Source organism: Hyla sarda, chromosome 2, assembly GCF_029499605.1.
Source record: "Hyla sarda isolate aHylSar1 chromosome 2, aHylSar1.hap1, whole genome shotgun sequence".
NCBI lineage: Eukaryota > Metazoa > Chordata > Amphibia > Anura > Hylidae > Hyla > Hyla sarda.
This window is the reverse complement of record NC_079190.1, coordinates 181390973-181407109: the sequence shown is the minus strand read 5'-3', so window position 1 is coordinate 181407109 and position 16137 is coordinate 181390973. Positions and strand designations below refer to the sequence as shown.

Sequence of the window (16137 nt, the reverse complement as noted above, 5' to 3'; positions counted from 1 at the left end):
AGCATTCCTCTGTACTCTCTCCTATCTGATAGTACTCTTATGTGCTCTCTCCTGTCTGATAGGACTCCTCTGTGCCCTCTCCTGTCTGATAGGACTCCTCTGTGCCCTCTCCTGTCTGATAGGACTCCTCTGTGCCCTCTCCTGTCTGATAGGACTCCTCTGTGCCCTCTCCTGTCTGATAGGACTCCTCTGTGCCCTCTCCTGTCTGATAGGACTCCTCTGTGCCCTCTCCTGTCTGATGGCACTCCTCTGTGCTCTCTCCTGTCTAGTAGTACTCCTCTGTGCTCTCTCCTGTCTGATAGCACTCCTTTGTGCTCTCTCCTATCTGATAGATGTTCAACACATGAAAAGTTTTTGTATTTGACTGTGCCTGAAGTCTGAAGAGATAACAATGTCGAGAACCCCCTTAGCTGTCTGCGCCTGTGGGGAGACAAGCTTTATTGGGGAGACATGTCTTCTCAGCCAATTCATCATCTCACAAACTACTTATCTGTCTACATAGGTCCTACGTAATTCCTTCAGTGTAATACCTACAATCCTTCTAGGAAAATAATCTCAAACAATTCATATACTAAGTGACAAAACAACTCACAGTATATGCACCTACAATTGTCACCACAAAAATAACTACCATAAATTTGCAAAAATAGATAAACTTTATTAAAAGAAAAAATAAAGAACAATATAATGACAACTGGACAGACAACCCCTAACCCATAAAAATCATATACCCCAAAATATGCATGGGATCCCAGGTACCATCAACCATAATAGTGGAGTATGCCAGATAATAAAGATTCCTCCTCCATATAACACTATAAGATAATGTCAACCATAGACCCTATAAGATCAGAATAATACATCAATGCAGTACATTACCTGTGACAGGCAAACTTCTAGTGACCATCAGGAGACCTGGTGCACCTAATTCCTTCAGTGCCATCTACCATTTTGTCCATACAGTTGCAGTGGGACCTCAAGTTACAATATTAAATGGTTCCATGATTAAATTGAACAATTGTATGTTGAGACCGTAAGTCTATGGAAACCTAGTAATCAGTTCTGAAGCCCCAAAGTGTCAGGAAACAGTGAGGATTAAAGAAAAATAACTAGATGGCTAATGCAGATAAAGCAAGTCCTTACAGTTCTTAAAGCGTATCAGACCCCCCCCCCCCCCCCAAAAAAAAAAAAAAGAATTAATATTACACAGTACCTAATCCTGACCATGCACATCAAATTTTTTATGCATGCGCATGTAGAGAAAGTAGCTGGCACTACCGTAATATTCACCATATGATATGGAGTGAGCAGACTCACGGGTGATCGCTCCAGGGGTTCGGACGGTGCACAAAGCAGACTAGCAGCAGCAGTTTCAATAACACAGGTGTAGGAATAAACTGTCTGTGGCACACGTCATGGATCCAACACAACTTAATTGTCAGCTTATGCAGCGCACAGGCAACAATTGTTTCGCTTCCAAAGCTTCTTAACAGTCTAAATTTTTTTTATGCCTCTATCACCAATATTTATTATAATAATACCTCTTTTCATTAACTCACAGTGCTAAAAAACCTCTCAGGGGAAGGGGGCATGTCCCTCCCTTATGGTGGTGGGAGGTGATTGGTTTGTCTGCTCATGCAGCTTTGTCCATGAGTCATCTCTTGTCCATGACTCATGGACAAGCCTGATGCTGCTGCAGGACTGGTTAATGTCCCAGTAGGTATGGGGACCCCTAGTGGTGGCATTTTCAGGTGCTGTTTTCTTTATAATATATTCAAAATTTTTAAACAACCATATTACAAAAGATAACGACATATAAAAAGTTTTTGGATCTGACCGTGCCCATATAAAGGTAAGAAAAAGCTGCTGGGAGCTGTAAATCACTTAATACATCGAGGACAGGAGCTTCTTCATGGTCCTGTACAGTGCACACAGTGTCCCAAAAAAAGTTAAATAGAGCCACTCTCACCTGGTTTCTGAAGGAACAGCTAACCCTAGTACAGAGCAGGGCCGTTTGAAGGAATTTGGGGGCCCCAAGCAAAATGGACATGGAGGACCCCCCCCCCCCCGATGTTCACGCACGCTCTAGGGCCGGCGTCAGGACGTAGTATCGCCGGCCCTTGAATGCTGGGAGCACGACGTGAGCGAACGTCGATACGAGGCCCCCACATTAGGTGCATCACAGTTCCCCCCACGTTAGGTGCGGCGCAGTTCCCCCTACGTTAGGTGCGGCGCAGTTCCCCCTACGTTAGGTGCAGCGCAGTTCCCCCTACGTTAGGTGCGGCGCAGTTCCCCCCACGTTAGGTGCGGCGCAGTTCCCCCCACGTTAGGTGCGACGCAGTTCCCCCCACGTTAGGTGCGGCGCAGTTCCCCCCACGTTAGGTGCGGCGCAGTTCCCCCCACGTTAGGTGCGGCTCAGTTCCCCCCACGTTAGGTGCGGCGCAGTTCCCCCCACGTTAGGTGCGGCTCAGTTCCCCCCACGTTAGGTGCGGCGCAGTTCCCCCCACGTTAGGTGCGGCACAGTTCCCCCCCCCCACATTAGGTGCAGTAGAGTTCTCCCCACATTAGGCTAGCAGTGTTCCCCCACATTAGGCAGTATAGTTCCCCAACATTAGGCCTTTAGTTCCCCCACATTAGGTGCAGTATAGTTGCCCACATTAGGTGCAGTATAGTTGCCCCCATTAGGTGCAGTATAGTTGCCCACATTAGGTGCAGTATAGTTGCCCACATTCCCACATTAGGTGCAGTATAGTTCTCCACATTAGGTGCAGTATAGTTCCCCCCACATTAGGTGCAGTATAGTTCCCCCCACATTAGGTGCAGTATAGTTCCCCCCCCACATTAGGTGCACTATAGTTCCCCCCCCACATTAGGTGCACTATAGTTCCCCCCCCCCATTAGGTGCACTATAGTTTCCCCACATTAGGTGCAGTATAGTTTCCCCACATTAGGTGCATATAGTTCTCCACATTTGGTTGGCAGTATAGTTTACCCCACATTAGGTGCAGTATAGTTCCCCACATTGGGTGCAGTATAGTTCCCCCCCCCCCACATTTTGTGCAGTACAGTTCCCCCCCCACATTAGGTGCAGTATAGTTCCCCCCCCCCACATTAGGTGCAGTATAGTTCCCCCCCCCACATTAGGTGCAGTATAGTTCCCCCCCCCCACATTAGGTGCAGTATAGTTCCCCCCCCCCCCACATTAGGTGCAGTATAGTTCCCCCCCCACATTAGGTGCAGTACAGTTCCCCCCCACATTAGGTGCAGTATAGTTCCCCCCTCCCACATTAGGTGCAGTATAGTCCCCCCCCATTAGGTGCAGTATAGTCCCCCCCCCATTAGGTGCAGTATAGTCCCCCCCCCCCATTAGGTGTAGTATGTTCCCCCACAGACATACAGCCTAAAGCCATACAGTGTATGGCTGGAGGCTGTATGCCTGTTTACTGCCCTACTTCAGTGCTCCGACCACTGCTCCTCTGGCCCCGCCACCATAGCAGCAGGTCCCGGGACTGGAGGAACGGTGATCAGAGCACTGAAGCTGAAGTGCCGCTGGTCACTTACCATGCTGGCCAGCGCATGTCCTGTACACTGCTCCGCTCCTCCGTGTTGCTTTCCAATGTGCGCACGCACGGGACAGGACCATTGCCCCGTTTCTGAAGGCTGAGAGAAGAGTCCGGGGCTGAGGGAACATATCAAGTGCAGCGGGGGGTGGGGGGAGCATGATTGTGGTGAGGTGAGAAGAACTCCAAAGCTCTGGGGCCTGGAGCTCAAACTCCAAGAGCACGATTGTTAATCCGGCCCTGGTGATGAGGGAATTGCCCTGTCGCTACAGGACTGGCAAGCACTGGCTGTGCTCGGGGGGCCCCCAGCCAGCTCGGAGCCCCAAGCAATTGCTTGGTTTGCCTGTCCTGTAGCGACGGGCCTGGTACAGAGCATGTAGTACCTCCTGTACTATATGGAGGTACTACCAGATAGTGTTGCTCGCGAATATTCGCAATTCGAATTTTGTTCGCGAATATCGCGAAGTACATGTACTTCAGTAATACAGGTGTTTTACAAGTAAAATGTCCATTCTGATTGGTCAGTTCTTCCAGCCATTGACACGTTTCGCTGATCTGGATTGGCTTTAGTGTTGTATGTTGAGCTTGGTTTTAGGTCAAAGGGGTCCAGAAAAGACCATTGTATGGTGAAAATATTGTAGCCTTAGGCCATTGTAAGAAGAGGGAAAACTGTACTGTGGATGTGGATAAAATACAGTAAAGTTACGTGTTTTGCTGCAACATCCTTGAAACCCTGTGTTTTAGTTTCCAAATGTGCTACTAACACCAAGGACCCTCCTGTTGCCACCAGCCAAAACAATGTTATTTAGGAAGTGTTCCAGGGAATAGAAACTTGACAGACCCTCAGTTTCTATTGTGACTCTTAGGAAACACCGGGGTTCAACCTCTCACTCCAGCCACTGTGACATGTTACCTGCATAATGAGTTTGGCTACAGGTACCAGCGCATTCTGCTCTATTTCTGAGTCTATCCCAGGGTACCACAGTAATATGGTATACTGTGTTTGTAATTTCTAAAACTGTAAAAAAATGAGTTTCAATTATTTGTCCCAAGCTTATATCAAGTGCCCTGGAGGATGATTCACAGATAAACAAAGCTTTGTTCGTATTTAAGGCATATAGTATTATTAATTTTCCAATCTACTTTTATTATTACTAATTTTTAGAAAACACTGCAGGTAAAAGAGAAGTGCTGGTGTGAGGACAGCATGTTAGTGTAGTGTCCCGGCACCGTATTTCATACTGTGCCTTAGTTATTAGTCCCCAAAGTAAGAGTCCCTAGGACTGTCGGGGTTCGCTTCCCTAATTAACCCCTAGTCACCCCTTAGTAACTAGATATTTGTAAATATTATCTATATAAATATGTGTATAGGGTGTTACTCACTTGTTTTAGCGTCGCAGGACCTGCGAGTCATGTGACAAGGTTCAGACCTCTATGGTTTGCTAAAGGACCTTTGGTGGTTCTAGTCACGTGTTATCCCATAATGCCGTGTAACGGTGAGTGACAGTTGTTTCGGACCAATCCAAAACGGCCCGCCCCTGCCCATATAAGGGAGCCGCGGCCATTATTCTCTCTCTTGGGTTGCTGACACTGAACGAGGTAGGACCTCTGCAACTTTCAAGTACATTTACTAGGCCAAAGATTTGCGGCCTCGGCCTATACCAAAGCGGTTATAGATATCTCATTCCCCGCTACTCACCGCAAGATCACTGGACCTAAACGCACCCCTAAATCCAGCGGATCTATGCAACGGAATCCTCCTAAAGCTAAACTGAGCTTACCTGATCTCAACCAACTGTCAATCGCTGCTCAGATACAAATAGACTTTGTTCATGGACTGTTGTTGCTATTGTTTGCTTCAGAATATCTCAAGTAGAAATTCCTGCAAGTTTCAGTTGACAGTGGTTGTGGACAATCCATTTATTACGCATTCACCTATCGTTCTTGGGAAGGGTGGCGATAGGCCCAGCACCATTACAGTATTTAACCCTCACCCTGGCGTCACGAGTGACATGGGTTAAATTAACCCCTCATATACTACAGCAACACCTCAACTACCCTACTTCCCCACCAGGCTACCACAAAGCCTTTTTGGCGTCACGAACAGGATTCGGGTGTGTGCCTGCTGCTGTTGCCAATAGTGAAATTGTACTCCCCCCCCCCCTAAATAACAGACTTTATTCATAGACTGTGGATTACATTCTAGTGTACGGGTCTGTGCGCACAGTGCTGTGTGGAGAAAGTGCGCATGTAAAGTAAAGGGGGAGGCGAAGAGTACAGCGGAGCTACAATCCGCAGGCGAAAGAGTTAAAGCTAGCGCAGGGCCTTCCCGCGTGCAGGATTCAGAAGTCCCGCCTACCGAAGCCCTCAGGGCCGCGGCAGCCATTTTGCCGGAGCCTAGAGCCGGAGATCCGATAAAGGGCATAGTTCAGCGCACAAAAAAGGCGCAGAGTGCGACAGCGGGTTGAAAGTGGTAAAGAGCCGGAACAATACAGGACAAATTTCAACTCCACGTGAACAAGTTTCAAGTCACCGCTCTCAAATTTGAAATCTACGCACTCCAGTTCCAGATTAGAGAACAGCTGCGGATCACCTTGGGACCCAGGAATCAAAGATTGATTGAAAGGACCAGCGTGCCAATACAAAGATGTCAGAGCCTACAGCGCCATTGTCACCACCTGAGCAACAGGAGGGTGATGCTCCAGTGACCCCGCCAATGGGATCTCCACCACGAATCAGAAGGGTGCTGCCGCCCTCACCAATGCTGCCTACCCCACAAAGACGGGGTCTGCCCGAGACTCCAACGAGGCCTTCGCCACGGGCAGAACACGATCCATCTAGTCCACCTCCAGTTTCTCCCTACATGGGAGCTCCTGTTGCTGCGCCTGTCTTCTTGGGAAATCCTGTGCTCCCCACCTACAATGGTGATCCTTTCACATTAAGAGGCTTTAAAGAAAAGATCTACAGCCTCTTCAGGTTCTACGCCCTTCCTCCTCATCAACAAGTACAGTTGCTTCTGGGACAGCTCCAGGGACCTGCCTTAGAAGAGCTCCGCACCTGGCCGGTGACTGACAAAGCCACAGTGGGACAGATCTTCGAGGGACTCTCTCAAGTGTTTGAATCCCATTCCCCCTCTGAGGTACGCTTCAGACTATATGAGCAACGTCAGAAACCAGGTGAGACTCTCAGGGCGTATGCGGTAGCTTTGCAGAATGCATTAGAGGCGGTGCAGAAACTGGATGGCATCACCCCCGATCAGGGTAATCGAGTACTGATGGACTGGTTCATAGAGGGGGCACAGAATAAATGGGACAATGTGCAAAATCTTGACATGGCCTTCCCAGCTTTTAAGAGACTAGCGGTTAAAGTGATTGAATCAGGGGCCCAGGCAGAGGAAGTTAGTCTCCCCACTGCAGAATCCCCGGGGACCTCACCTCAGTCACCTGTCCCTTCCCAGACTGCCCTTGCGACACCTCCCCCTAGCCCTTGGACAGCTGATTTGCAAGACATTAAGAAGGACATTGAACAGCTAGCCAAGGCTTTCAAAGAAATGGCTGTTCGGCTCAATCCTCCTAGACCTGCAACACTCCCACCTAAGAAAACTGACGCCCACTCTGACAATCCACCTGACACCCCTCCTGTGAGACCGCCTGGGAGTCAAAGACCTGTCTGTAGTTATTGCAATAAGAATGGACACTGGAGGAGCCAATGCTGGGCTTTAAACGGGCGTCCCCTGGGCTTTAAACGGGTTGAGGACCACACCCCAGGAGTAGCTGATGAAGGTCCAGAGCCAACCGCCACCAAGAAAGGGCTATCTATGTATGTTGCTCTTTGTCCTTATGCACAGGTGATAGTCGAGGGGATCCGGTTGCAAGCGTTAATAGATACTGGGTCTCAGGTGTCCACTATTCCTCAGGGAGTTTTCTATAAATATTGGATTCCGGAAAGGTTATGTGAGTCTATGGCTACTGGGAGCCCATGGTGCAGGTGGGAGAGCATGTTTTAGAAGGGCAGGGTGTAATTGTCACCAGTGTTAGAGATGAAGCAGAACAGAAGTTTGTGAATCATCAGGGAGAAATCTGCCGAGTCAGAATCCAAGACATACATGCTGTTGTCCTACAGCCACAGGCAGAAACAGTTGTTTGGTGTTGTGCCCGTCCTGGGGTGAAGAATCAGGATTACCAAGCACTCTTAGAGTCCATCATACTGGACGACTACCACTTGGTGCGAGCGACTAGAAGTCTGGTGACAGTCTGAAACGGGAAAGTTCAGGTGAGACTTATTAAAGGGGTATTCTAGGCAAAAACTTTTTTTTATATATATCAACTGGCTCCTGAAAGTTAAACAGATTTGTAAATTACTTCTGTTAAAAAATCTCAATCCTTCCAATAGTTATTAGCTTCTGAAGTTTTCTGTCTAACTGCTCAATGATGATGTCACGTCCCAGGAGCTGTGCATGATGGGAAAATATCCCCATAGGAGCTGCACAGCTCCTGGGACGTGAGTCATCAGAAAGCAGTTAGACAGAAAACAGCAACTCAACTTCAGAAGCTAATAACTATTGGAAGGATTAAGATTTTTTATAGAAGTAATTCACAAATCTGTTTAACTTTCCGGAGCCAGTTGATATATAAAAAAAAGTTTTGGCCTGGAATACCCCTTTAACCTCTCTGAAGTGGCCGCATGGCTATCCAAGTATACCCCGGTAGCTACGCTGCACCGTTTGGACGCAAAAGATGTGGTCTCGAAGTCGCAAGTTGTTCAACGAGGACCTGATCAGGACCCTGCAGAACCCTGGTGGACCCAACTACAAATTGGGAATGAAGACACCCCCAAGGAACAGGTGGGAGGAGTCATCCAGGTAGCTAAACAATACCAAGAAGCTTTCAGCAAGTTCCCTACTGACTTTGGCAGGACCACAATGATCCAGCAAAGGATCCTCACTGCGGACAGTCCCTCCATTAAAGACAGGCATCGCCTAGTGGCACCTGGGATGTATCAGGCCATAAAAAAAAAATGCTAGTTGAAATGAAGGAGGCTGACGTTATCCAGGAGAGCCAGAGTCCTTGGGCAGCACCTTTGGTCCTTGTGAAGAAGGACGGGACTATCCATTTTTGTGTAGACTACAGAAAACTGAATGGAATAACCCACAAGGATGCCTACCCTCTTCCCCGCATTGAGGAATCTTTGACTGCTTTGGGCTCCGCTGCCTATTTCTCTGCGCTGGACTTGACAAATGGATACTGGCAAGTACCAATGGCGGAGGAAGACAGGGAGAGGACAGCACTTGTGACCCCCATGGAACTCTTTGAGTTCAAAGGTATGCCCTTTAGACTGTGCAACGCACCTGCTACTTTCCAACGCTTAATGGAACGATGTTTAGGGCATCTCCACTTCCAGAGTGTTCTTATACCTAGATGACGTCATTGTCTATTCCCGGACATATCAGGAACATCTGGACCACTTGAAAGAAGTCTTCCAAGTTCTTATTCAACTGTTGAAGCCGCAAGTACACTATTTGGGGCATGTAGTCAGTGCCGAAGGTGTCCAGCCCGATCCAGATAAAGTGAGTGCCGTGAGGGATTGGCCTACCCCCAAGACGGTGCGGGACGTCCGAAGTTTCTTGGGATTTGCTGGCTATTACTGGCGGTTCATCCCACATTTTGCTCAAATAGCCGGACCCTTGAATGAGTTACTGAGGCACTGCCCGGAAAAATTACAATGGAAGTTTACTGATACAGTGGACTGAAGATCATGAAAATGCCTTCCAAGCTTTAAAGTACCTTCTCATGGCACCCGCTATTCTGGCGTATCCTGATTACAGCCTGCCGTTCCGTCTGTATACAGATGCCAGCTTCGAAGGTCTGGGCGCAGTCCTATCTCAGGTCCAGAATGGCAAAGAGAGAGTAATCGCCTATGCCAGCCGACACCTCCAAGGCGCAGAACGGAATGATGACAAATACAGCTCTTTTAAACTAGAGCTCCGGGCCTTAGTCTGGGCCATCACTGAGAAATTCAAAGACTATCTGTCCGCTACTCCCTTCATGGTCTATACCGATAACAATCCTTTGGTCCATTTGAACACTGCTAAGTTGGGGGCTCTTGAACAACGCTGGGCCTCCCGGTTGGCCAATTACGACTTCAACATTAAGTACCGTAGTGGAAAAACCAATGTTAATGCGGATGTGCTTTCTCGTATGGCCCGGGTGAAGAACCCGCCGCCGAAGAAGTGTGGGAAGATGTAGAGATGCCCCCCTTCTACCAAAGGTTTGTGAGCCAGAATGCTCTAACTGCCCAGGAGGGGGACGAGCCTGAACCTCTTAAAGTCCCTGAAGATTTATCTACATGGAAGACACTTCAGGACGAGAGCCGGATTATCGGGGATCTCTTGTACTATTGTCTTCACAAGAAGATCGGCTCCACAAGTCACACAGGGATTTTGAGTTAAAACGGCTGTGGCGACAGAGGAATCGCCTGTTCCTGCACAAAGGGTTGCTGTATCAAAACTCCTTGGACCCAGTTTCCGGAGACCGCCTGCACCAAATCTTTGTCCCTTAAAGGGATGCGGCCATGGTCCTGAATGCATACCACGACCAGTCGGGACATTTCGGGGTCCATAAGACAGAAGCCATGGTCCGAAGAAGGTTTGACTGGATAGTGATGCGGTGAGACATTGAGAAGTGGTGCGCTGAATGCTCTGTGTGTAACGTCATTAAGAATCCCCGGAGGGACGCCAGGGCCCCTTTACATCCCATCTGCACAGAAAGGCCTAACCAGATTGTTGCCCTGGATCACGTGAAACTTACCCCCACTCGGTCTGGCTATTGCTACGCCCTGACCATGGTGGACCATTATTCCAAGTGGGTGGTCGTGGTCCCTGTCAAGGACCTTACCGCCAAGACGGCTGCCCAACTCTTCTATAGTCACTGGATCCAACCTCTCGGGTGTCCTGAATCGGTCCTCACGGATCGAGGAATGGCCTTTGAAGCTCAGTTGTTCCAGGAACTTTGCCAGTTGCATGACTGCAGGAATCTTCGGATGACAGGCTACCATCCCCAGGGGAACGGGCTCTGCGAGAGGATCAATCAAGTGTTCATCCATATGCTCAGAACCGCCTCTGTCTTAAAGCACGAAGAATGGCCTCGGTTACTGCCCGAGCTCTTCAGATTTACAACAACACTGTTCATTGCTCTACGGGATATACACCTTTTTTCCTGATGATGGGCCAACATGGCCAGTTGCCGAAGGATCGGGTCTTTGGGTTGCAAGCCCCTTTCAATAACTCCCCCAAAGTCTCTCAAGGTTGGGTCTCAGAGCATCAAAAGAGGATAGAAAAAGCCAGAGACATTGTTGAGAAGAAAATGGGTGAGGTCCATGGCCGTCAGCAGAAAGATTATAATCGGCATGCCTCCGCTCAGCCTTTGCAGCTTGGAGATAAAGTGTGGCTCAGGAAATTCCCTAGGACCCGCAAATTGGACTCTCTGTGGGAAACGGAACCTTATACTATTACGGCAATACCCTATCCTGAAACGGATGTGTATGAGGTACAGAAGGAAGGAGCCACAAGTGGTCCACAGGAATAGAATAAGTGTGCCTCAAAGAAGGTTTACCTGGACCACCTCCTCCTACTCCTCCTCCAGCAAGGCCAGTGAGAGAATATGTACCTGGAGAAGGGATTCATCCTACCATGGACATTCATTTGTTCTCCCCTCATCAGCCTGCCATGTATTGGGGTATACCATGCCCGGCTCCACCCATCCAGCCTCCACTAGTTGCTCCGCCCAGCCAGCTACCAATAGCTGCTCCATCCAGTCAGCTGCTCCATCCAGTCAGCCGCCATTGGTTGCTCCACTCACCACCAGTCCTGCTCCTATGGCTACTCCAAGTCCTGCCGCACCTTCTCTACCTGACTTCAGAGAATCTCCCAGTCCATCCGAAGATGTTGCTCCTGTATCCAGCCTTCAAGCTGGTCCCTCGGGGACTGAAGTTTCTGCAGAATCGCTATGTGAAGAGACTCCTGAATGTTCGGAGGTGGTGTTGCGACGGTCTCAAAGGACTACACGGAGTAAACTACCCTTAAGATATCAAGACTAACTACTAAGCAGTACTTGCACACATAGTACCTTAAATAGCTCACTTAAATGAACTACCTCAGTCTTCTTTAGTACATACACAAAATTAAAATGTCTCACACTCAAGAAACACTTTAGGAATTGTAGCCTATTGATATTCAATTCCTGCCACTGTTAGGTACACTAATTTCTCTTCTCTTTATTACGTGTGTGAGATGCTCTACCTGGCCAGTAAGTGCTCTTGCGAGCTTGAAATTAAACACGTATTTCTAAACGTAACCTAGTTAAGGTTATACTGTTGTGTTCTAGACCCTAGTAGCTAACCTGATTGGTAGATAACCTCAGGCAAGCCAATATACCTTTCGTGTACTAACAGGTGACTCATCGTGGTAAAAAGAAAAATGTGGTGAGATTTCAAAAATGTTTAGTCAGCTTGAAACTAAAGGTATAGAGAGCTGTACTAATGTTTAGTTAGCCTCATAAATGTATAGAGAGCTATAAAAATGTCTAAGGAGCTAGAAACTAATATCTAGATAGCTTCATAATGTCTAGATAGCTTCATAGTTGTTTAGTAAGGATACTAGTCAGATTAAAAGAACATGTCTTCAGACTGTATATAGAATAGAACCTTAGGGGACAGGTGTCAGGGTCGACTTGTTTTAAGTAAGGGGGTATTTCATACTGTGCCTTAGTTATTAGTCCCCAAAGTCGGGAGCCGCGGCCATTATTCTCTCTTGGGTAGCTGACACTGAAAGAGGTAGGACCTCCGCAACTTTCAAGTACGTTTACTAGGCCAAAGCCTTGCGGCCTCGGCCTATACCAAAGCGGTTATAGATATCTCATTCCCCGCTACTCACCGCAAGATCACTGGACCTAAACGCACCCCTAAATTCAGCAGATCTATGCAACGGAATCCTCCTAATGCTAAACTGAGCTTACCTGATCCTAACCAACTGTCAATCGCTGCTCAGATACAAATAGACTTTGTTCATGGACTGTTGTTGCTATTGTTTGCTTCAGAAAATCTCAAGTAGAAGTTCCTGCAAGTTTCAGTTGACAGTGGTTGTGGACAATCCATTTATTACGCATTCACCTATCGTTCTTGGGAAGGGTGGCGATAGGCCCAGCACCATTACAGTATTTAACCCTCACCCTGGCGTCACGAGTGACAGGGGTAAATTAACCCCTCATATACTACAGCAATACCCCAACTACCCTACACCCCCACCAGGCTACCACATTAGGAAAACCAAATTGCTCATCACTGCTTTCCCAGAGCAGTGAATAGATTGCCAGTTACATTACCAATATACACCACAATAGCTCCTCTACTTCCTTTATTAAGAGCTGTTACAATTGCTGTTTTTAAAGCTTGTAGTGATAATATGTACTAGAAGATTTGCTGAAAATAAAGTTCCCCAATATATAAGTAAAGAGGTTATCCTGTTGTCACATAAACACCTACTCTGAGTTTCAGCGCCAGCTTCTTTCCCGATCCTGCCACGGCTCCACTTGTTAATGTGACATTGATTCAGGTCCATTCCTCACTGATTGATGTGGTTGGCCTTGCCAATAAAGAGGTGCAGGCATTTGGCCAATCAGATGTGACCACGGTGGCCTCACCTCCCAGAGGTGGGCTATTTTAAACCCATCAGTATACTCAGTCCTTGCTCGTTTTATTAGTTCTTTATCCTACACTCGTGTTTATATTGGATTATATTCTGCCTGACCTACCTGTTTTATCTGACTCTTGCCTGTGACCTGACTGTCCATTTGCCTGACGTTCTGTACTTTTGCCGCCCTCTTGGTTTCCTACTCTTGACTTGTCCCTGGTTAAACCTTAGTTTGCTGTATTGTTACCTTTGCTTGACCGTTGCTGACTTCGACTACTTGACTATTCTTGACGCCTCTGCACTTTGTCTAGTGTAGGAACTATCACCAAGTTTGGGCTTCAGTTTAGGGCTTATGGTCTAAGTAGTAAGTAGGTAAGGAAAGTGGTTTGGGCTAGCATCAGGGCTGCAATCCCTATCCTGGATGTGACACCTATGTCCTAAAAATTTAACAATAACAACTAAATATCAGGGAACGAGAGATCAAGGTCAGGGGCTCCTTACCAACCACTGTAGTCAAAATACACCTATACTTTAGAGGGTGTTATTTATTAATAAAGTTTTTTGTCCTCTCTGGCCACAGGTAATTCCCTAATGTTCAAACCATCTGCCTTCCCTGCAAAACATTGAAAAAGTATTTGCATATATTTCAAATGTGTAGTAGTTTGTTAGTGAGTACATTTTTTTAGGAGCTGCCTAACTCGCTTCTTTTTCTTTACAGGTTACTTGGTCTAACTCAAACAATTATTACAACAGTCTCCTTACTTCCTGAAGAACTTACTGGTGAAATAATGTCTGTTTTGGCTTTCTCTTTGTCATACTGATTATCAGCAGTTAGTTGAGCCCATCTAAAGAGTACTGCAGCCTTAGACAACAGGGTTGTGGAAATTTTATTTAAAAAAAACTACTTGTCCAAGGGACTTAAATGGAGCAAAATCTACTTGTCCTGGTACACAAAATAATTTTAACCAAAATAGTCAGTAAAAATGTCTTTATTAGTGTATTATTTTTTTGCCCTTTTTTGTTTTTTTCCTCCTCGCCCTATAATAGCCATAACTCCCTGTGATCCTGCAGGTAGGGCATAAGTTGTCTAAGGCTTCAGTACTCCTTTTTAAGTGTTTTCTGAACCATCCTAGGATTCTCCCGATGTGTTCATGTAGAAAATGAACACCTTTGACAAATGTGATGGCTCAAAAATGTAATTTTGTGCTTAAAGGGGTACTTTGGCCCTAATACATCTTATCCCCATTCCAAAGGATAGGGGTTAAGATGTCTGATCGCGGGGGTCTCGCCGCTGTCTTGCATTGAGGGGGAGGGGCGTGACGTCACACGGGGGGGCTGAGTCGTGGCGTCATGATACTCCGGCCCCGTGGTCGTCAAACTGCACACTCAAGGCCTCCAGCGCTGCAGAGAGCACTCAAAGATGGGTGCTGAATGACAGATTGCGGGGGTCCCCAGTGGCGGGACCCCCGCAATCAGACATCTTACCTTTGGATAGGGGATAAGATGTATTAGGGCCGGAGTACCCCTTTTGAATGTAACAATAAAATATAATAAAATGATGTTCAACATAAGTCACGTTACAAATGCTATTGAGATAACCATAATGTCCCAATGAGCAGCTTAAATGGAAGTCCACTATGTATTACATTGCCAGATTGAGCAGGCTTCATACAAGTAGTTTTGGGCCACGAAACCAAAGCTGCATAAAGACAGACTAACTGCTTAGTGTCCCAAATTCAGATGACAAGTGAGATTTTTTTACTTACAATTCACAGCGTTTATAGTATCAGCCTCGAGTGGCTATACCCTCAAAGGAGTAGTCCAGTGGTGAACAACTTCTCCCCTATCCTCAGGATAGGGGATAAGTTGCAGATCGTGGGGGGTCCGACCGCTGGGGCCCCCCCCCCCGAGATCTCCTGTACGGAACCCCGACAGTCCGCGGGAAGGGGGTGTGTCGACCTCCGCACGAAGCGGCGGCCGACACGCCCCCTCAATACAACTCTATGGCAGAGCCGGCGCGCTGCCTTCGGCAATCTCTGGCTCTGCCATAGCTGTGTATTGAGGGGGCGTGTCGGCCGCCACTTCGTGCGGTGGTCTACACCCGCTATCTGGCCGGAGAGCCTGGCCCCCGTACAGAGGGATCGCAGGGGGCCCCAGCGGTCGGACCCCCCGCGATCTCAAACTTATCCGCTGTCCTTAGGATAAGGGATAAGTTTTTCACCACTGGACTACCCCTTTAAGAGTTTGTCTACAGCAGAAAACTCCCAGCATTTGCAGAAGCAATTTAACCCCTTAAGGACTGAGGGGTTTTCTGTTTTTGCACTTTCGTTTTTTCCTCCTCAACTTTTAAAAATCATAACCCTTTCAATTTTGCACCTAAAAGTCCATATGATGGCTTATTTTTTGCGCCACCAATTCTACTTTGCAGTGACAATAGTCACTTTACCCAAAAATCTACAGTGAAACGAAAAAAAAAATCATTGTGCGACGAAATTGAAGAAAAAATGCCATTTTGTTTCTACGCAGTACATTTTTCAGTAAAAATGACACCTGATCTTTATTCTGTAGGTCCATATGATTAAAATGATACCCTACTTATATCGGTTTGATTTTGTCTTACTTCTGGAAAAAATCATAACTACATGCACGGAAATTTATAAGTTTAAAATTGTCATCTTCTGACCCCTATAACTTTTTTATTTTTCTGCGTATGGATCGGTATGAGGGCTCATTTTTTGTGCCGTGATCTGACGTTTTTAGCGGTACAATTTTTGTATTGATTGGACTTTTTGATCGCTTTTTATAAATTTTTTCATGATATAAAAAGTGACCAAAAAATACGTTATTTTGGACTTTGCACGTACACCATTGACCGTGCGGTTTAATTAATTA

General features: G+C 47.0%; 1 protein-coding gene across 1 annotated transcript in view; it reads left to right on the top strand.

Annotated features, from left to right (window-relative positions):
- LOC130355565 (uncharacterized) overlaps positions 1-15161 on the top strand; it is an 89803-nt gene extending 74642 nt beyond the window's left edge. The window contains exon 8 of the mRNA XM_056555857.1: positions 13964-15161. Coding sequence (XP_056411832.1) covers positions 13964-14066 — 103 coding nt within the window. The 3' untranslated portion in view covers positions 14067-15161. The remainder of the gene's footprint in view (positions 1-13963) is intronic.
- The last annotated feature ends 976 nt before the right edge of the window (positions 15162-16137 follow it).